The 20,876-nt window shown below is 36.1% G+C and overlaps 3 protein-coding genes across 4 annotated transcripts; 1 reads left to right on the forward strand and 2 right to left on the reverse strand.

Annotated features, from left to right (window-relative positions):
- Positions 1-2,231: 2,231 nt before the first annotated feature.
- Positions 2,232-19,557, forward strand: LOC132303800 (E3 ubiquitin-protein ligase RGLG2-like). 2 transcript variants are annotated; one of them, XR_009481335.1, is made up of 13 exons: positions 2,232-2,386; positions 3,363-3,650; positions 4,749-4,833; positions 4,909-5,049; positions 5,130-5,243; positions 5,336-5,433; positions 10,155-10,234; positions 10,319-10,424; positions 10,524-10,651; positions 10,745-10,922; positions 11,163-11,219; positions 11,312-11,448; positions 19,223-19,557. XR_009481335.1 is itself a non-coding variant. In XM_059801222.1 (12 exons), exons 2-12 carry the CDS (start codon positions 3,375-3,377, stop codon positions 11,390-11,392), a joined length of 1,344 nt encoding a protein of 447 aa, XP_059657205.1. In that variant the 5' UTR covers positions 2,232-2,386; positions 3,363-3,374; the 3' UTR covers positions 11,393-11,605. The 2 variants fall into 2 exon arrangements, 1 of the variants encoding a protein (XP_059657205.1); XM_059801222.1 differs by lacking the exon at positions 19,223-19,557 and having other exon boundaries at positions 11,312-11,605.
- Positions 11,978-17,608, reverse strand: LOC132303802 (uncharacterized). The gene is made up of 2 exons (XM_059801223.1): positions 14,584-17,608; positions 11,978-13,644 (listed from the first exon to the last, which is right to left on the reverse strand). Exon 2 carries the CDS (start codon positions 12,965-12,967, stop codon positions 12,068-12,070), a length of 900 nt encoding a protein of 299 aa, XP_059657206.1. The 5' UTR covers positions 12,968-13,644; positions 14,584-17,608; the 3' UTR covers positions 11,978-12,067.
- On the reverse strand, positions 16,418-20,018 carry LOC132305284 (putative disease resistance RPP13-like protein 1). The gene is made up of 6 exons (XM_059802949.1): positions 19,552-20,018; positions 18,180-18,614; positions 17,664-18,112; positions 17,259-17,603; positions 17,182-17,191; positions 16,418-17,105 (listed from the first exon to the last, which is right to left on the reverse strand). Exons 1-6 carry the CDS (start codon positions 20,016-20,018, stop codon positions 16,418-16,420), a joined length of 2,394 nt encoding a protein of 797 aa, XP_059658932.1.
- Positions 20,019-20,876: the final 858 nt, after the last annotated feature.

Here is a 20,876-nt window from a genome sequence, read left to right on the forward strand (position 1 = left end):
TTCATTTCACGCAATAATAAGAAATTGAGCTTAATAAGAAATTTAAAGCTTCAGTGTAAGCGCGATTCAAATCCATCTTTTTCGACCCTACTTTTGTTGAAGTTGTGGTTGAGTGGATAATAATTTAGTCGATTATGTTGGGGTTATGCTCGGGAGTCAGGTTCGGTTGGTAAGACTAAAGTGGGATAAACTAATTACTAGTATTTAAATGACAATCATAGTTGGGGTTGGGTTCAACTCAAGTTACTTGACACCTTTGTTCAAATCCGAAGTTTGATTTGAATAATAAAAAGAACTATTCTTTCAAAGACAAATTTGAGTTCGGGTTAGGTTTTGATTTGAGTTTGGCTTGAATAGAAGCACGGGTGAACTCAGAAAATTATGTTAGAGGGAGCAACCTATAATAAAAAAAAATATTGTAGGGAGAGCAATAATGGAATTTTCCTCTAATTTCAATAGGGACAAACTCAAAACTTTCTAAGTATATAATTCAAAAAAGCAAAATTAGTGGGTGAAATAGCAATTTTTCTATAACGACTCTCACCCTATCAAAACACAATATTATCTGCTTTTGGTTCCATCGGACTAGAGACTTGCCAATGGGTCACCCATCTGGTACTACAAACTCTGAAGTTCTGGTGGATTTATAGCCATTACCGCTGCCTAGTATGGTAACCTACTGGTGCCACCTACACACGCAGGCCCTTCTCACTCACCCTACCTAGATACAATATTGTTTGTTTTTGGCTCCCCCGGTATCATTTGTAACGACCCTCACCCACCCAGACACAATATTATTCGTTTTTAGCTCTCCCAGACCAGAGACTTCCCAATTAGTCACCCTTCGTGGTACTACTCCACGTTAAGCACGCATCACTCCGCAGTTCTGGTGGGTTCACGACCATCACGGCTTTAAAACGCGTTATGTTATAAAAAGGTATTGAATACATATAGCACTTACATCCAAGCGATGTGGGATTGTGCATCTATAATTCACCCAGTGTGATAGCCTACTGGTATTACCTGCACACACTCACACACACCCGCCCACAATGTCACCACAATTTTCCAGTTTCGTCCCTTAACAAGTATCAAGCAACTTGAGCCTAACCTAGCCCGCTAGCATGCTTACTCATCTTCTTTACCGCCAAGCAGTTCCTCGCTCATCGCTGGGTTTTTCCTCGGTCTCGCCATTCAGACAAGTGCATCGATGTTGGTATCATCCTTGCATCGCCGTGTGGTTCATCCTTATTTGTCGACACCGTCCGCTTTTTCATCGACAGAGCGAGAAATTTTCATTTCGGGGGCCATATAGTGATATAAAGTTAAATTTAATAAAAAAAAGAAAATAATTGCATTAAATTTTTTTTTTTTTTCTTCGTTCATTAATAAAGTTGTCTTTGTCTAGTATTCTTGGTTTTTTTTCTTCTTCTTTTTCTTCTTTTGTCTCTCTTTAAATCATAACAAGTCATTTTTATACTTATATAAAGAGAGTATTACTACGTCTTAACAAGACTTATAAAATAATAAATACTTCTATTAATTTTGAATTTTTAAAGGCAGGGCAAAAGGTTCAAAAGAGTTTTAAATAATTTATTTCATAAACAATTTTTAATTTCCAAAAATAAGTAACTATAAATGAGAAGTTTATAAAATTTTGGGAGGTCAACTTTAATTTTCTTAAAAAAAATTAGCATTAATAATTATGAATAATTACCACTAATAGAATTCTAAAAAATATTGTAAGGTGCCAAATTTAATATTCTATACAAAATTACCATTAATAATTATACATTATTACTACTAATAATTTTTTTACAAAAAATTGGAGGCCACCTAGTCTTCTTGGTTCCGTCCATGCGTGTAATAAAACGGGTTACACTTGTTAAACTATCTCAACCCAAATATACACACAATTAACTAAACTAACTAATCGTATCGACTCGTTTAAGATCAATCGAAACCCGTTTAATTAGTACCGTGTTCGATTCTTGAAAACAAGTGTCAAACTTTACCATCCCTAAATTATAGCTGCTACTTAAAATTACTTCATTATGTAGGTGAAATTTGGAGAAATTCACGGTGGGCGAGTAAACCTAGTATAAATCTATACAGTACTTTGTTCTTTATCCACGAGGGATATAAATTTATCTAGTACTGTATTAAAATAAGGGAAAGAGAAGAAGTTTCTTAGAAACAACCTTCACCGGTAGAGGGCAAAACTGTAACAAATTACCAATACCACGTTACGCCAACTGGTCCACTTTAAAGAAGAAACCTTTTTTGTCCCTCCAGTTTCCAGCCACCTTCAACCTTTTATCTCTCTCTCTCTCTCTAGACATTCTCTCTCTAGAAATGTTGCAGAGGGTGGACCGTGTTTAACAAGGTGTGTAAACTCTGAGATATTCTGTACACAAAGTAAATATATATATATATATATTTTTCTTTTGTTAATCCCCTTTATTGTTAGATAACAATTTTTATTTTTTAAATTCTGTTTGTAATTTAATCTTGTTTATCAATCCCATATGTCTGAAAGAAAATGATGAAGATCTATGAATTATTTGATTAGCAGTGTGAAATTAAGTACATTTCTTGTTGTTGGAAGCAAGAATTGCTTTGACTTTTGATTTCAAAATCACGAAAATTACTAATATTAACATTAACCAGACTCAAACTACATTTACAAGTGAGAACCTAAATCTGTCATTTTCAGAGACTAGAAGAATTCTATTTGGAGTTCCCTAATGACGGATTCTGAATAATTATTGAATGACAATGCCAAATTCTATTCTTTTATAATTAAAATAATTTCAATTTGTCACTCAAATTCCAATTCACTTTAGACCTAGATAATTTTATTGAATCAAGTTTTGGGACTGGACGTGTCTATTTGGTTATGTTTTTGGAAAATGGGTTCCAATGCCGTATTTCCAATGCTCTATTTCCTAAATCTTAATGAAATGTAAGAAGAGGTTCATTGTTTGTACTCTTTTAGTTCTGATTTTATTTATTTATTTTTTAAAGAAAAGATTCACTTTATTTATTTTTTCCTTATGCATTGGGTTCATTGTTTGTACTCCATTCAGTTGAGTTGAGGTTTTTAGATAATTGAGCAGCATTCAGTAATGTCTGTGTTTATAAATAATACTGAATGGAAGCTTCCTATGGTCAGGGTACTTCTGGTATTCAGTTTTATTTTTGTGCTTTAGTGACTATTTCAGATAATTGATCATTGTTTTTACCTCAGAGTTTATATGTTTTACTGAATGTAGAGCTCCTATGGTCTGTAGGGTACTTATGGTGTTTGATTTTCATTGGATCCTTTAGTTTTTTTTCCTTTATTTGCAAAACGTCGACAGATTATAGAGTTCATGGGTGGCAGAAGTTCAAAGAGGGCGACCCGAAGTCGGTACTCATCCTTTGATTCTAGTTCGAATTCGTGGAATCAACATGGCTATCCACCACCGTCGTCATACGCTCAACCGAGCCAACCCTATGGCTATCCACCGTCGTCATACGCTCAACCCAGCCAAGCCTACGTGCCTCCGCCTCCACCTCAAAACTATGGCAGTAGAGCTCCAGAGTCAAAAAGGAAACTTGAGAGAAAATATTCAAGGATAGACGATGACTACAGCAGCTTAGATCAGGTAGCACTGCATTTTCTGTATATTGACGAATGACCTAGTTAGATGGTTGTCAAATTATGGGTGCATCAGAATCTTTGTTGTTTTCTGTTTCATTTTATATAACTCGCTCTCCCGAGGAATGTTTTCAAGAATCTGCTTAATATTTGAATGAACCTCGTGTCCATTTTAATTTCAAAATCGTTGTGATCTTATGAATCATGAAAATTACTCTTAATGGAATCGAGAATTTAGTGTCATCATTGATTTAATGTTTTTGGGTTTGAAGCATCAAAATATGTCATATGGAATGTATTCACCTCTACTTTATTAAGCTATGTTGCTGGCATAGTTAGGAAATGTCAAGATATATCATAAGGTACATTTAGATGGTTGTCAAAAAATGGGTGCATCAGAATCTTTGTTGTTTTCTGTTTCATTTTATATAACTCGCTCTCCCAAGGAATGTTTTCAAGAATCTGCTTAATATTTGAATGAACCTCGTGCCATTTTAATTTCAAAATCATTGTGATCTTATGAATCATGAAAATTACTCTTAATGGAATCGAGAATTTAGTGTCATCATTGATTTAATGTTTTTGCGTTTGAAGCATCAAAATATGTCATATGGAATGTATTCACCTCTACTTTATTAAGCTGTGTAGCTGGCATAGTTAGGAAATGTCAAGATATATCATAAGGTACATTTATGTCGATCCAAATTCTTTTTGAAGCCAATATTCTACCTCTTCGATGATTGACATTTAGATTTACAATATGCTAAACAGGACATGGTTTTACGATGAGTAAAGGATCTATTTATCCATTCGGTCTGGCAGAGTATTGTATGATCAAATTTGTCTGCAATGCGCAAAATCTCTATTTACAGCTAATTCTTTTTCATTTGCAATGATTATATGTGGCACATTTTCCTTGTGTTACCTTTCTTATTAGTTGTTAATTCATTAGACATTGGGCATTCTCGTGATGTCTGTACTGTTGTTACTCTAATCTAGGCAAAATTCTAACTTGCCGATGGTGGTTTCCCTACATTCGTGATCTCATTGTTCAAGTGCTTCTCATAAGAATAACCGACCGGTTTACATTTTCTTTACCCCACAGGTTACTGAAGCACTAGCACGTGCTGGTCTGGAGTCTTCGAATCTGATAGTTGGTATTGATTTCACCAAGAGCAATGAATGGACAGGTTTAATCTCACCTGGGTTCTGAGCAGAATTTTAATTAGTAACATTGCAACAGACTTAACTTGTGTTGATATTAGGTGCAAGGTCATTTCATCGGAGAAGTTTGCATCACATTGGGGATGAGCAGAACCCCTACGAACGAGCCATATCAATTATTGGAAGAACTTTGTCTAACTTTGATGAGGATAACTTGATTCCGTGTTTTGGATTTGGAGATGGTATTTTCTTGTACATGGCATACCAATTTAGGTTTTATTGTCTAGATAATGGATATCATATGTAATCAAAATATTGGCAGCATCAACACATGACCAAGAAGTCTTCAGTTTCTTTCCGGATGAGAGATTTTGCAATGGATTTGAGGAAGTCTTGAAACAATATAGAGAATTAGTCCCTCGTCTACGTCTTGCAGGTTGTAATTTCACTCATTCGGTTTCTTTATTCTTCTATTCGGGTTGGTTCCTGCAGCTTATGGCATTTTTGCCTTACTTTTTTATATGACAGGGCCAACATCATTTGCTCCTGTTATTGAAATGGCCATCACTATAGTTGAGCAAAGCGGTGGGCAGTACCATGTTTTAGTGATAATAGCTGATGGGCAGGTATTCTATCTGTCTGGATTTGCATTTCAATATGAAATTTTGCTTGCTTGGGTATGTAAATTTGCTTGATTTTAAGGAAATGTTTGATCCTATGTCACATACATAGTTTTATGGTTCCTCATTCAAGATTAGTCGGAATTTTAGTATTGAATTTAGGAAGTACAGCAGCGTTAAATTTTTGTGAAACTTGAGCAATCTGATGTCTGAATTCCAATCCCAAATTTTATCAGATGTCATGAATAAGTTATGTAATTTAAGATCCTAGTAATCACTTACCTGGTGGATCAGTGGTGAAACTATGATAATTATCTGTCTAGTTTAAATGCTTTGATCACTGGTGTCTCTAAATTTTGTTATGCATGCCAACCTGCTTAAACCTTTGATCCGTTAGTGTTTTACACTTTGTTATCTTGTTGAAAGCTGTGTTTTTATTTTGTATTACTCTGTCACTTTGCTTATTTCTGATTCAACAAATCCAATGACTGAGTTCACTGGCTGCGGACATGGAATTTTAAAAATATTTCTTGATAAAGTGTTCATATTACATAAACTAGACTAAAACTACAGAAATATAAAAGGTTGCTGTAAGCATTTTAAATTCAAGAAAAAATAATACACAATATAAAAACTTAACTATAAAACATCATTTTATCTGTGAAAAAAACTGACTTTTATAATTATCACCAAGAATTATGAGAAAGGCTTTAAATTACGGGAAAGGGCATTCACAACAGTCAGTGGTGGAGCTAGGAATTTAATGCAGTGGGGGCAACGTTGAACAATGTCTAGATTATTATTATTATTATTCAAAATATAGATATGAAAACTTAAATATTGATTTATACTACTTTTATTCAATATGACGGGGTTAGAGCCGTTCTTTGTATGCCAAAATTGATGTAGTGAATGTGCGGTTCAAGAAAAGCCTTTTGGGTCAAGTTTAAATTTATAAAAACCACTACCAACACTACTACTAAAGTAGCAAGAGTGAGTAGGGATCGTCCCAATGGATTATGGGGATTGAGCAATGTCGTGGAATCGCAATTAGGGCTAGTAGGTCGAGTGATCAAACAATTGGTTGGTTGGTTGATTAAAGAGCAACTAAATTAAATTAAGTAATAGCAAAAGAGTGCAATTAAGAGTAAGTAAGAGAGAGAGAGATCTTGGGGTTTAGAGATCACCACCAAGCAATGCATTTCTATATCATTAACAAGTGATTAATGAGGGCAAATAGTGGGTTGCAATATTGGTGTGTGTGTATTTGGTTGATTCAACAAGCAAGGATGACTAGTTAAGCATGTATTGTCTAAACACCATGTGAAAGGCACAATATATCTAAGTAATGAAGCATATATTGTCTAAATAACATGTGAAAGGCACAATAAATCAAAACAAGTCATTAATCCTTTCATTAAGCTCACAATTCAAATACAACACAAGGATAGAGACATATGCTAATTGCATTCAAAAGCTTGGATCATCAAACAGCAAGTATAGATTGTCCTCCCATTTAACACTACACTACAACTACACTACATCTACACTACTAGCATGAAAATAAACTAGGGGAGAGGCACAATCCATCAAGAGATAAGCATGAACCATCAAGAGAATCACAAAAGCATTCTTTTAAGCACAAAGTTTTGACAATCTCCAAATCTATAACATCAATACACATAGACATGCATCAATAACACAAAATCTAGAGATAAGCACATGAACATCTATTCTAGCATGCATAGACATATGGATAGAATGAAATGACCAATTGGAAGCATTAAACCACATAAATTATTGAATAAATAAGATTTATATATATCAAAGTGTCAAAACATCAATTACAACACTAATCCCTCAATGATACACAAGATTAAGATATAGAAAGCATGCTTGGGGCTAACTCTAGCCCCAAGAGGATGTCTAGTCACTCATGGTGATGATGCTCCAACCTTTAAGGGCTAATTCCATGGTTGAAATCTGCTCCTTGTTGATGAAGAGTCTCCAATGGTGTCTCTAGCCTCCTCCTCCTCTAAACTTCCTCTCCAAGAGATGATATGAAAAAATTAAATTGGCTCCCCTTTGTAAAAGCAATCCTTATCCTTATATAGGTAGGTCAAAATGATACCCAAAATGAGCTGGGGTCGTGCACATAATATTCCCTAATGATTGGATAAAGGACAACTTTCAATGAGATGGAATTTTAACTTTTTCGCACTGGAGGAAGTTCGATCAATCGAGCTGTAAACTTGGATCGATCGAAAGTAAGTGAGATCGATCGAACTTAGGCTGGATCAATCTAATTGGCTAAGCTTTTTGGAAAAAGACAAATCCGAGATATTTATGGGAGATATTTATGAGAAAGGACAAAAGTGGTTAGTGGGTGGTACAGCTGTGGATAGGATCAATCATTTGAATAAGGACAAAAGTGTTCGATCGATCGAAGGATGGTGTTGGATCGATCAAACTTTTGGAACTTTATGCTTTTGGGTCAAGGCTTGGATCTATCTTGAAGTGCTGAGATCGATCATTGTTCGATCGATCGAACCTTGAACTTGGATCGATCGAACTTTGCTGCTTGCCACCTTTGGCTTCATTTGCTTCCTTCTTTCTCCACTTTGCTCCTTTCTTTGATTAATCCCAGAATTGCTTCAATTAAGCTCTTATTTGGCTGAGTTAGCTTATTTTTGGGATAAGTGCCTGAAAAAGGAAATAATACGAAATCAATCTAAAACGGTAAAGTAAGATAGATAAAGGTATTAGAATGCCTAAGCTTAAGGGGTTTAAATACGCACTTTTCAGTGCTCATCACAATACATTTATGAATGCCTAGGCTAGTTTTTATAGTTTGAACGTTGCATAATAATTTATATAAAATTATCCCAGTAATTACAAGATTCTATCATAGTTTTAATTATTTGAAAAACCAATTCACAAAAAAATCAATGTATTGATGTAACAAAATTCTTAGTCTATTATTTTGGAACCTAGAATGTAATCTATTCACAAAAAGTGAGATTGGGTGAAAAAATACGTTTTGAAGAAAGTAGGAGAGTGTAAATTAGGAGAGATATCGAATAACATGGACAAGATGAACTAGATGTGAGTTATAGAAAAGTGGGGTACAAAGAGGCTTTATGAGAGAGAGATAACACTCAATAGAAGAAAGTGTTGAAGGGTTGAGGTAAAAGATTTTTTTTTATATATAATTTGAAGTGGGGGCATTTTTACAATTTTAGAAACTTATATATTCAAAACTAACATATAAATTGCCCCCACTCAACACTGTGGCTCTGCCACTGACACAGTAATGGCCATGGTGATGTAGAAGCATGGAGTAACTGGCGCAACATAAAATGGTCGTAAACATGGTGATTTAGAAACATGGTGTCATATGCAGTTACCAGAGCCGGGAATTTTTTCAATTGTTGAACTACCTCAATATATCAATAGACTTGCTTTAATTTAGAATCAAGTTGGCTACCTAGCTGTCGGTAAGAACGTACTAATTATTACAATTCATTACTTATATGAAAACAAAGTGCACCTAAACATAAAAACAAATTATGTAGAAACAACATTCTACTCTTAAATCACATAAAATTAATGAAAAGGGATCCAATCAAGATTCGTGCAACAAGAAATAATAAATTAAGAGGAAAAAAAAAAGGAAGCAAAAAAATAAAAATAAAAAAAATCATAAAATACTTCAAAATTGCCAAATAAAAATATACCCTCAACCTACAATTTACAAGTATAGAGCACACATAAAAGAAATGGAAATTGATTTAGATATCAATAACTTACTTATTAATGGAAAATTAGAAATAAATTGTATATTATAGATTTGAACAAGATCCTCCATCCATCTCTCTAAATATAATATCAAACAATAAGTTTAGGCAAGATTTAAGCTAAATGAAGTGAAAATTGAAAAAAAATAAAAATTGAAACTTACAGATAGAATGAAATGTCCCAGGCTCTTTATTTAAGATCTAAACTTAGATCTTCATTGTTGTAAGTTTTTAGAGTAGACTTAAGATTATGTTGTCATTTGGAGGTTTTGGAACCTCGAAATGTGAGAAAAGAATAAAATAAAATAAAGTGGTGGAAGTGACAAAGTTATAGTTTTACACACATTACAGTCCAGAGCTCCTGTTATGGTGCCATAAACAGCTTACAGTTTCATATTTTAAAAGAGACAGTATATCTGTTTGTAATAGAATCTCCCGCAGTCTATATAATTATGTAATGTCTGTTATTTTGAACCATGATTCTGAGTTACTAAATAATTATTCAGGCAGGCTTTCAAAAAAAAAAAAAAAAAAAAAAAAAAAAAAAAAAAAACGTTAATTCAGGAAAATGCCACCAAAAATTCTGCTATTTGGTATCATGGCTGATTCTCCTGAGTAACTTACCAAGCTTTGAAACTCCTTGAGAATCAACTGAATTTAATCCGATATATATAAATATATATATATTGGGTTCTAATTTCTAAGCAGTATCATAAACGTAACTTGGTAGTTGTTCTCAAGAGTCCACAATAGACAGCCCTAATTAATATTGTTCGAGAGGTATGTATTTGTTACTATGCTAAGCCATGTGTTCAGCAAAGTCAAATCACACACTAGTATGCCACAAAAGCTTTCTTGTCCATTTCTTGCCTGACTATCATATTTCAAATGCACACTGTTGAGTTATATTGATTTGGTTGATTGTTGTAGGTGACTAGAAGTGTTGATACTGAGCATGGAGCTCTAAGCCCGCAGGAAAAGAGAACTGTTGAGGCAATTGTGAAAGCAAGGTAACTTGCAGCTTGCCTGTTTCATTTGGTGTAATAGCTTTGTTTGCCAAACCATTTTCAAATACTTGTCACTTGACTTTACAGTGAGTACCCCCTGTCAATCATTTTAGTTGGGGTCGGAGATGGACCGTGGGACATGATGAGGGAATTTGATGATAATATCCCTGCCCGGGCCTTTGATAATTTCCAGGTAAGTATTGGCATAAAACAATTGAACCTCATCTTGTCATTTTGAAGCCTGTATTGATCTTTTTCTTATTCTCTGTAACGCCTTGTTTGTCTTTTCTAGTTTGTAAATTTTACAGACATTATGTCAAAGAATATGGACCAATCTAGGAAAGAAGCGGCTTTTGCTCTTTCAGCCTTGATGGAAATACCTTCTCAATATAAAGCAACACTAGAGCTTAATATATTGGGGTAACAATTTAACATATATACATTATGATTTTCGGGGCTTGGCTATTATAGCCATGGACAAATTTATTCAGTTATTTAGCATTTATCAATCAGTGCTCATAGAGGGAAAGCTATAGACAGAATTCCTCTTCCCCCTCCTCACTATGGTGCATCTTCCTTCGGCATGTCAAAACCTTCACAGTCTGGTAGCTTCCATCCAAGTGCGCCTTCTGATACACCTGATGTAGTTGTTGGAACAAGTAGACCTGCAAGTTCTACCTCCGATAACCATGTAAGTTTGAAGTACATGTTTCCTACCTTATCTAAACGAACATTTTATTCAATTTCATCATCACTGCACTTGTTGTATTGTATCAACTACACTTCACCTATTTTTATTGTTTGGAGCCTCCTGACTGTAGGCGTGAACAATGGAACTGCATCTGTAAGTTATAATAATTGGCTGTAATATATTTATAATCATATGCTAATGCAAAGCTTATTGGTCCTTTCTTCTGTGTATACCTAACAGGTTTGCCCTATCTGCCTTACAAATCCAAAGGACATGGCCTTCGGTTGTGGACATCAGGTACAACAGTTATCCATTGCTGTATGCCCTTCTTCGAGAATTGGTTGAACTTGGAAGAATACATGTATGGACTAAATTTTGTTTATTTGCAGACATGCTGTGAATGTGGGGAGGACCTTCAGTTATGTCCCATCTGCCGAAGCGACATTCATACCAGAATAAAGCTTTATTAAGTGAAATCTGGTCTACTGGAAGATATTCTATTGCTACTGACAACAGCTCTCAGACTGTAAGTTCGTTGCAAGTCCTTTTCTTGACAATGGTGTCGCTGTTGGATTTATCTGAATGCTGTGTTAGATACCATATGATTCAGCAAAATGAGTGTTCAATAAGTTCTGTACATATTTATTCACTTTGTTGATATTAATAAACATATCTTCATGCAACATCTATTTCATGAGCCGCATAAAGTTGAAATAAGCTATAGAATGCTTGTGCCTGGGGTCCTTGTGGCATATCACGGGGTCAAAAATATACCTTTAGGAGCAGGAGTTCTATTTGGAATATAATGGAATCATTTTTCTTTTTTCCCCCATATTCCAATACAAGGCACAGGATGGTTTGGTCCATTTCTTATATCTGTAAAGAATTGATTTTCTAGTTGTTCTTGGCTTCACGCCAATCCTTGAGCCCTTTGACTTTGTGTTGATAAACACCTAATTTGACAATAATAAATCTCTTAATAGTTTTCCATATATTAGTAACTATTATGTCTTTAGCATGAACTCCCATGAAACCCCTGCTAATAAAGCTGCACGGAACATAATTTATTTTTTGATAAGTAAAAATAACATTAAAAAAGGTGTTCAAAAGGGGAACGTGTCCCAATTACAAAAAAGGAACCTGGGCTAAGGCCCCAAAGAATACAAGAAAGTAATTAAATCATCAGAAGAAGAACAAAAGCTCCTCTTCACATAATTGAAAAGAGAACGAAGAATGTAAAGTTTGACCACAGCCGTAGGCGTCTCATTCCCTTCGAACATCCTATTATTTCTCTCCTTCCAAATACACCACCATACACAATGTGGCACAATTCTCCAGAATTCACGAACGTCTCTTCTCACTCGATAGCCTCTCCAGACATGAATTAATTCCTTAGTAGAACGTGGCATAACCCAACACATGCCAAACAACCCAATAATGAGATTCCAACAGTCGTTCGCCACAGGGCAATGCAAAAGGAGGTGATCAACGGACTCCTCATCATCCTTGTATAGACAACATCGATTAACAGTACAATTGCCCCTTCTTCTTAAATTATCAATTGTCAGAATCTTTCCCCACACTGCAGTCCAAACAAAGAAAGCCACTCTAGTTGGAGCCATAGATCGCCAAATAGTTTTCCACAGGAAATCACGATTAGCAAAATTTGACAAACATAAGAACAATGATCTAACTTCAAAGCGACCATGGGAAGAAGGAGCCCATAATAAAACATCATTACCACCGCCTACGCCCTCCTGCCGATACAGAAGATCCAGAAAAGCACATACCTCGTCCATCTCCCAATCCTGAAAAGAGCGTCGAAAAAGCACATCCCATATAATCTCGCTGCTATCAAGCCGATAACAGTCAACTACGTAGGCGTGTTTATCAACAGCAATACTAAATAAGCTGGGAAATGCACAAGATAGTGGTTGTTCCCCACACCAGAGATCTTCCCAAAACCTTATACAACGACCGTCACGAAGTTTAAATCTGATATGAGCTGAAAAAACATCCCATCCCTTCTGAATAGCCTTCCACATACCGACTACTCCCGTCAGGGTAACCGGACGAGTAGACCAACCTCCAGCCTCTTCCCCATACTGACAAGAAACTAACCTCCGCCATGGACGATGTCTTTCCCTTCCATAACTCCTTTGGACCAAATTAACATTCTCAATGTGCTAGCATGATACCATATGGCCATAAGGGCCAGCACGGTAATACACAGCGGTCATACCTCCTGTGCAATGTTCAATAACCTGAAATTTTTATTGGACTTGAGAAATATCATGGAACCGAGTTTCCATTTGAAATGAAAAGGCTAAGATACTGTGGTTGTCTCATGGAGTGTGTGTGTTGTGTGACAGAGAGAGAGGAGGGGGGATTTTGATACACAGGGGGAGAGCCAAACTACTCCGTCCTTTCAATTCATCAGTTCCATTCTCAGAGAAGTGGAAAGTTAAGTTTCTCAAGTGGAGAGTAATGAAGTTAATATAGGAATGATAATTAAGATTAATAAGGAACTACAGGGCCCATTTAAAAAGATGGGGAATAATAAAGCGGTTGGTCCTCAATACTCTCAAGTGTAGCTTCTGATGCAACCCCAAGAGGTTTACAGCTCTCTCCAACTTTGGAGTTTTTTGAGCTCTCCGTAGCTCTGCATATTTTATGGCTGGATCAACACTGCTCCTCACAGTCACCTTCTTTTGTTCTTTATCTGTATGTATATGAGATACCCAAAACGTTTCAAATATGAACTTCAAATAGCCAAGAGAATCTTACCAATCAAAATATATTTGTCAAAAAATTATATGAGATATAAATTTAAGAAATGTATATAAAAACAAACGATGAAGCCTCATTATATAAAGGAAGGTCTTTGAATCTTCAAAACCTCTTGTCCAGTGATTCTAGATTTAAGAAATCTTGTGGTAGCATGTTATTGTATATTTAAATGTGTGTGTATATAAACTACCTTTTCAGCCAACTAAAAGTATATAAGACCCGAGGGTCCCAGTCAAGATGCCAGCAACAATCAAATACCTAAGAACATGACTGCCTAAACATATTAGAAGATAGAAGACACACCATGCTGAAGAAATGATCTGCCACATTAACCTATATATCCATAAGATCTATTGTTGTATCTGCAAATTCTGCAGGATTACACCCTATTTAAGTTGGGGTCATAAAATTACATTATTGATTGTATTGGAGTATCTTACTATAATTGAGGCCATTTATATTTCAGCCACCAGACTTATCACCAAGATCAATAATATTGGCCAAATCGGATCTAATAAACTAATAAATACATGTGTCTGTAATTTGTTCTGAAAATTGTTATATTGCCCCCTTCTGCTTGTCTGATACATTTTATCAGCTCCTTCATTTAATATATATATGTATATATATATTTCAATTTTATCCTTTGTCCAAACTCCAAAATAGTGTATGATATCATCTTATTTTGCATTACTTGTTATTTTTTTCCCTTCATGCCTGTATTAGGTACCATGAGATTGCTATCATTGTTACATGTATGACTAAGTTCAAATTCTTACATTCCAGCATATATTATATACTCAATCATGACTCAACACACATATATATACATTCATACACATACATATTGAATTGTAGTTACTTGGGTTACCTGATATGAGTATTAGGGGAATCACTCTCAACTTTCTTCATCAATCTTCATGCATGGGATGTCGGCAATCATTGGCCAGTAATCTCCTCTGTCCTTCATACACCTTTCTTTTAGATTTGGACATTCCTTTATATACAAAGATTGAAGCATGGAAGGCAGCCCCTCCTTAGGCAAGGACCGAAGCATAGGGCAGTAGTAGAAATGTAGATGTTGAAGAGAGGTGAGGTTCCGGAGCCGCTTGAATGATATGGATTCAAGATTCCGGAGATCGCCGATCTCTAAGAGGGTTACACTTGCAGGAAACACACAAAACCCTTCTTCTACTTCTTCATCATTAGGAAAGCAAACCATCTCTGAAAATCCACCAATGATGCGGAAATTTTCAAGAGAGGTGAGTCTGTGCAGGCCCCACTCTGACGGGCATCCTGTAATCAGCATCAATTGAAATTGAAACAAGTTTTGGGGACAAATTCCCATTGCGAAACAACTCAACATTTGGACAACCAATTAAATGAAGGAATCTGAGGCTTTGAATCTGATCGAATGGTGGCAGCGACCTCAGATTCACGCAATTCCTGATAAAAAAGACTTCTCAGGTTGGGAATGGATAAACCTCTTTCTGGGAAGTACTCCAAACTATCGCAGTTCCATATCCATAGTCTAAGAAGATTTGCAAAATGGTTCAGGTACCCAACCAACCCTCCCACATTTGGCAAATTATCTACGTATATTTCTTCAAGTGAAGACATACTACTACTACTACTGTTCTCATGTACCATCGCCTCTGAAACCCACTCCAATTGCATACAATCAGCAATTCTTATTCACCTGAGTGTGGTGGGAAACTTGTCTGTTGGCCACGACCTCAGAGATGAACAATTTTCGACCCTTAAATCTTCAAGATGAGAGATGACGGTCCAGGAGGGACTTCAAGCCCTCGCACTCTGTCAGCCAAAGCCTTTTAAGCATGGGTGGGACACCTTTTTCTGAAAAGAGCACAAGTTTTGGACACCCACTCACATCCAACCACTTAAGAGACGGTAGATTGTTCAACCCATTCGGTAACTTCTCTAGATTGGCACTCACTTATTTTCCAACTTTCAAGTTTATAAAAAGGTACCGGCAATGTATCTTCTTCACCCAATGTAAAACCATTCTCCCACAAAGTAACCGCTTGCTCACATTTTCTAAATTCTAGTTCTTTAAGTACAACCAAAAACTGCATGAGTTCCTTCGGGAGTCTAGATAGTCCTGTAACACTCTTGACTTTCAGGATGGTTAGTGAGATCATATCAGTCAAACTGTTTAGCACCATCTCATCACATTCTTGCAAGTGCAGTTCGCAAAGTGAAGGATGCCTTAAAAGTGAAACCCTGATCAACCTAGGACATTTACGTATGGTAAGCACTTGAAGGCGAGGGAATTGTCATGTAGCTTCTTCAACGCTATTATTTAAGAAACACCATTCCTCCCATTCCGGCATCTCTACAAAAGTTAGTCTCTCCAGTGATCGAAAAACTGGAAATTCTAATCCACAATCGTATTTGCAGAACTCGGCCCCAACACTTCTGACACTTTGCATGCCTCCAATGAATAGGTCTTTGAGAAAGGGTAGTTGTCCGAGTGGTCGTAAATATTGGCATTTTGTACAACCACTTAGACTTAGATTCACCATTCTAGAGAGTGACGGATCTCCTATCCAACTTGGAAAACTCGTGCCCCTGGAGAACTTAACTTGGAGCACTTTTAGGTTTCTGTGTGGTTTTAGCATGTTGAATACATCCATTTCAATATTTTCATTTCTAGGGTCGTCAAAGTCTTCACTCCATACCAACTATAATTCATCAAGATTCTGCATACCTATTAAATTGGCCTCCATTGCTTCTCGAACATCCATTACATTTTCTAACTTCACAATAGAAAGCGCCCCGTGAAGATGCATCAGGTGTTTCAACTCCATTAGTCTTGACCTATTGCCTTTTCCCACAATAATCTTTGACAATGTCTGCAAATTTATCAATCTACCAATTCCCATAGTCATCTCTTGTAATCGATCAGTGTTGGCATTGTCAAGATGACGCAGGTTAACTAAATTTACAATACTCAAGGGCAACATACAAAGAGATTTGCAGTTACGCAATGACAATGTTTGCAAATTGTACAAAGTACCCAATGATTCAGGTAACCGTTGGATTAAAGTATAAGAGAAATTGAGGTATTTTAAATGCTTGAAGTTGCAAATCGAATTTGGTAGCTCGCTTATTCCATAACCAGACAAAGACAATACCCTTAAGCCATGTAGTTTAGGCAATAAATCGAACAAGACCCTGTTGCTCAAGTAGTGATATGTTGGCCAGCTAGACACTTTGTGAATGGGTAATGATAAGAAAGTACGCAAACTTTGAACTTCATAGAGACTCTCAAACTTTTGGAAGACTTCGTATTGTTGACGAGTGTAAGACAAGTATCGAGTCCGTTTAGAAACCCTAAATTGCTCATTACCATCAAAATTATCCACTAACCTGAAACATATTTCCCCAGCAATGAATTGAGCCAGATCATTCACAAGGTCATGCATCACAAATCTCGTCTTATTACCTCTTGATTGCTGGAAAAATGACCTTGATAGTAGATCATCAAAACATTAGTTGCCAAAATCTTTATCCACGTCTTACCTTTTTTTAGCTGCAAAAGACCTTCTGCCATCCGCAACAAAATCAGCTCGTCTTTGTCAAATTCGTAGTCTTTTGGAAATATTGAGCAATAAGCAAAGCATTGCTTTAAGTGGGAAGGGAGATGATGGTAGCTCAATCTAAGAGCCGGAAGAATATTACTTCTTTCAGGTGGTAGCTCCCATATCTTGCTATTCAATATATCTTCCCACTTCTTCCGGTCCAATTTAGTGCGTAAGAGGCCTCCAAGCGTCTTTGCAGCCAAAAGCAAGCCCTTACATTTCTTTACTATTTCCTCACCAATTTCTTTTAAATCCGGATGTGCTTCAAAATCCCTTCTTCCAAGTGCTTATTGAGCAAACAAAGATAGACAGTGATCATCTGTTAACTCCTTTAGATGGTAAGTACAAACAGTACTCATGATCGATGCGACACTGTCATTGCGAGTTGTAAATACAATTTTGCTTCCGTGAGCCCCAGCTAGAAAAGGAACGCGTAGGAGATCCCACTCGTTAGGGTTCTCATTCCAAATATCATGCAAAACAACAAGAAATTTCTTCCCCCTGGGGGTTTCCTTGAGTTTGACTTGAAGCATATTTAGATCCTTAAAGTCGTAGATTTGGGAAGTAACGGACTCGAGAATTGTCCTGGTCACCCCAATTACATCGAAATAGTCAGAAACACAAGCCCATGCCTTCAGATCAAATTGACCGTTCAGAGCATCATTGTCGTATACCAGTTGAGCCAAAGTGGTTTTACCCACCCCTCCCATACCCACAATCGGAATGACTGAGATTTCACCATCACTAGTTTCTCCCGTCAATAACAAGTCAAGTATGGCCTGTTTATCATTTTCTCTGCCATAAACACGAGATTTGTCTACCAGAGATGTGGTGGGCAACTCTTCTTTTTACTCCGTCGGACCTGATCCCTCCAACATTGTCTTTCAAACTCAGTTCTTCTTTTTGTCTTACAATATCTTGTAATCTGTCATTGATCTCCTTTATCTTGGACCTCATGTCGTAATCAAACATAACAGCACTATGAGTGAATCTAGTACAACAAGTAGGGATGAGTTTCTGTACCTTGCTGGTGCTAGCTTGATCGGTAGGTTCCTGATCCATCAATTTTCGTCGCATGGCGAAATCGTCCAGCTCATCATCCAGATCGTAAGTGAGGTCCTTGAGATCCTCCAGCCACTGCTTCACAGCTCTGTTTGTTGTTTCCTTCTCCTCAGCATCGTCGAGCACGGCATAGATATTCAGCAGTGTCTTCCTCAGCTTGGCCAACTTGGTGTGAATTCCCTCTCGACGTGCAAAGTTTGAGCTAGTCTGGAGAGGCCAACTTCTGAAACAGCACCTGAATGAACGCCAAGAGAAGTATTTCTCCAATAACCATCTTCAGACCTTGGGACAAAGGAATCAATCAGCAATTCTGTGAAGAGAGAAAACAATAGCGAGCAAAGCAGGAGAGAGAGGTTTGTTGTGTAGAAGCTTGATGATGAGTAATGACTGACCGGGTCTAAGTCAAGGACGCGTAAAAAATGGGTTGGTGGATATCTCTGTCTGACACACACACATATATATATACATATATATATGTATATATATGAAAAATAAGAATGTATCTGACTGACTACATTTAAGTCTAGGATGAATGATATTGATAATGTATCCCACTATGAAGATTTTTATCCAGACAAGATATGTGGGAATTAATGATTGAGAATCCCTTTTTGACATCATCTTCCTAACAGATCCCTCGCCATTTTACAGCCATATGATATTTTAGAGTATAGAGCTATGTGTTTTGTGAATTGCGAACATTATCTTGTGCAAACTAATGTGTGATATAATATAATATTTCAAGTGATTTTGAATGCCGATATTTTAACAGAGAAAAAAATGGTTATGTTGCTAATGATAGTTTTATGTGACTGACAAGTTATCTGACGCAACCTTCTTCAGGACCGATTATGTGAGAGAAAAAATTGGATGGCATCATGTGAATCCCTCCTATAATGAAATCCACGGAAGGTCCCTCTCAACCGGTGGATTGGTTGGACCGTCAATTTCATGCATGCATTACTTGCCATTTTTACTAGATTTGTACCATCAAGGTTTTAAATTGAATTGAGAAATCACTCTATGAAGTTAAGCAAAAGTTGGGCAGAAATGTATTTTTATCACTACTTAATTTTTTATTTTTTTCTTTTCTTTTTTTCTTTCTAAATGGAGGAAATTTTTGTAAATGAGAAATAATATAGTACAAAAGAGAACTGAGGTTATACCCTTACATAAAACACGTATCTTTTAAACGACAAGAATCGAGGGACATGTCCCAGCTAACCCCTAAAATGTCCATAACCTCCCAAAGAATACCTTTCGCCAATTCCAAGGGATCCTTGGACTTCTTGAGCTCACAGTAACAAAAAATGTGAATCGCATCTTCTACATTTTTGTAGCACAAACTACATCTTGAGACCATAGATACCCCTCTTTGTCGAAGGTAAAGGTTGGTAATAGTAGCTTTCTTTAGCACCAAAACCGCATGGGTTGACCATCTAGGTTGTCCACCATTCCAACAAAAACCATGCCTGTAAACCTTCTGAGTTTTGACCGTGCAGACTTCCCAAACAGATTTAAAAGTGAATTGGTTGGCGTACCATTGAATCTTTGTCATTGCTCCCATATACATTTGTGGTGGTGTTAAACTTAAACTCATCCCACTCAGGGGCGGAGCCAGTGCCCAGAGGGGGCACATGTCCCTTCTGACCTAATCTCGCTCACTATAAAATATAAAAAAAAATTTATTTTAATTTATACATTTATAAGAAAATTTCTAGATAATGCCCCCCTAAAATTTTAAATTTCTAAAATTATTTTCTAAATTTTTCTTTTGCTCTTAATATTTCTTTAATTTCTTTATAAAAAAAGTTAAATTTTCTTTCTTTACTTAAACTTTAATTTTTTTTCCTTTCAAATTTCTCATTTTTCTTCCTTTTTTTTTTTTTTTTTTTTTTTTTTTTTTTTTTTTTTTACACTGCGCTCCTCTAAATTAAAATCCTACTTCCGCCCCTAATCCCACTGACCTGTAGCAGTAAACTCTTTCAGCCGAATCTGTTTATCTTTGGTAATATGGTTACGTGATCGAACTTCTCTGCCATGAATTTCCCTTCACACCAAGGATCAAGTATCATCAAGATGTCCTTTCCATTACCAATTCTGTATTTACAGTTGGTTTTGATAATATCTCTAATTGCTCACTACTTAATTGGCAGTCTTGATTATTATCACTAATTAATTTCTATCTTCTTTTTCTTCTTCTTTTTTCTTCTTTTTTTTTTTTTTTGTCGCAATAAATTTTATATCCTCGGTTTTAAATTTTCCTTATATCTATCCAACGAGTCCCTGTAATCATATCTTATCAATTGTTTCTGATAATATTATTTAAACTTCAATTCTATCAATTCACTAATCTATTCGTTGTCTTCATGGAAAACTATTGATATATATATTTTTTAGATTAGTTTTTGTTCTTTATTATTATTCTTTATTTGTAACGGAATAAAATATGCATTCATTCATTTAGTCAAACTTCTCGTAAATGGTTTTGGAGACT

This window comes from Cornus florida, unplaced genomic scaffold, assembly GCF_030987335.1.
Source record: "Cornus florida cultivar Cherokee Brave unplaced genomic scaffold, ASM3098733v1 CherokeeBrave_3.0.0_Hap2_Chr04, whole genome shotgun sequence".
In the NCBI taxonomy this organism is placed as follows: domain Eukaryota; kingdom Viridiplantae; phylum Streptophyta; class Magnoliopsida; order Cornales; family Cornaceae; genus Cornus; species Cornus florida.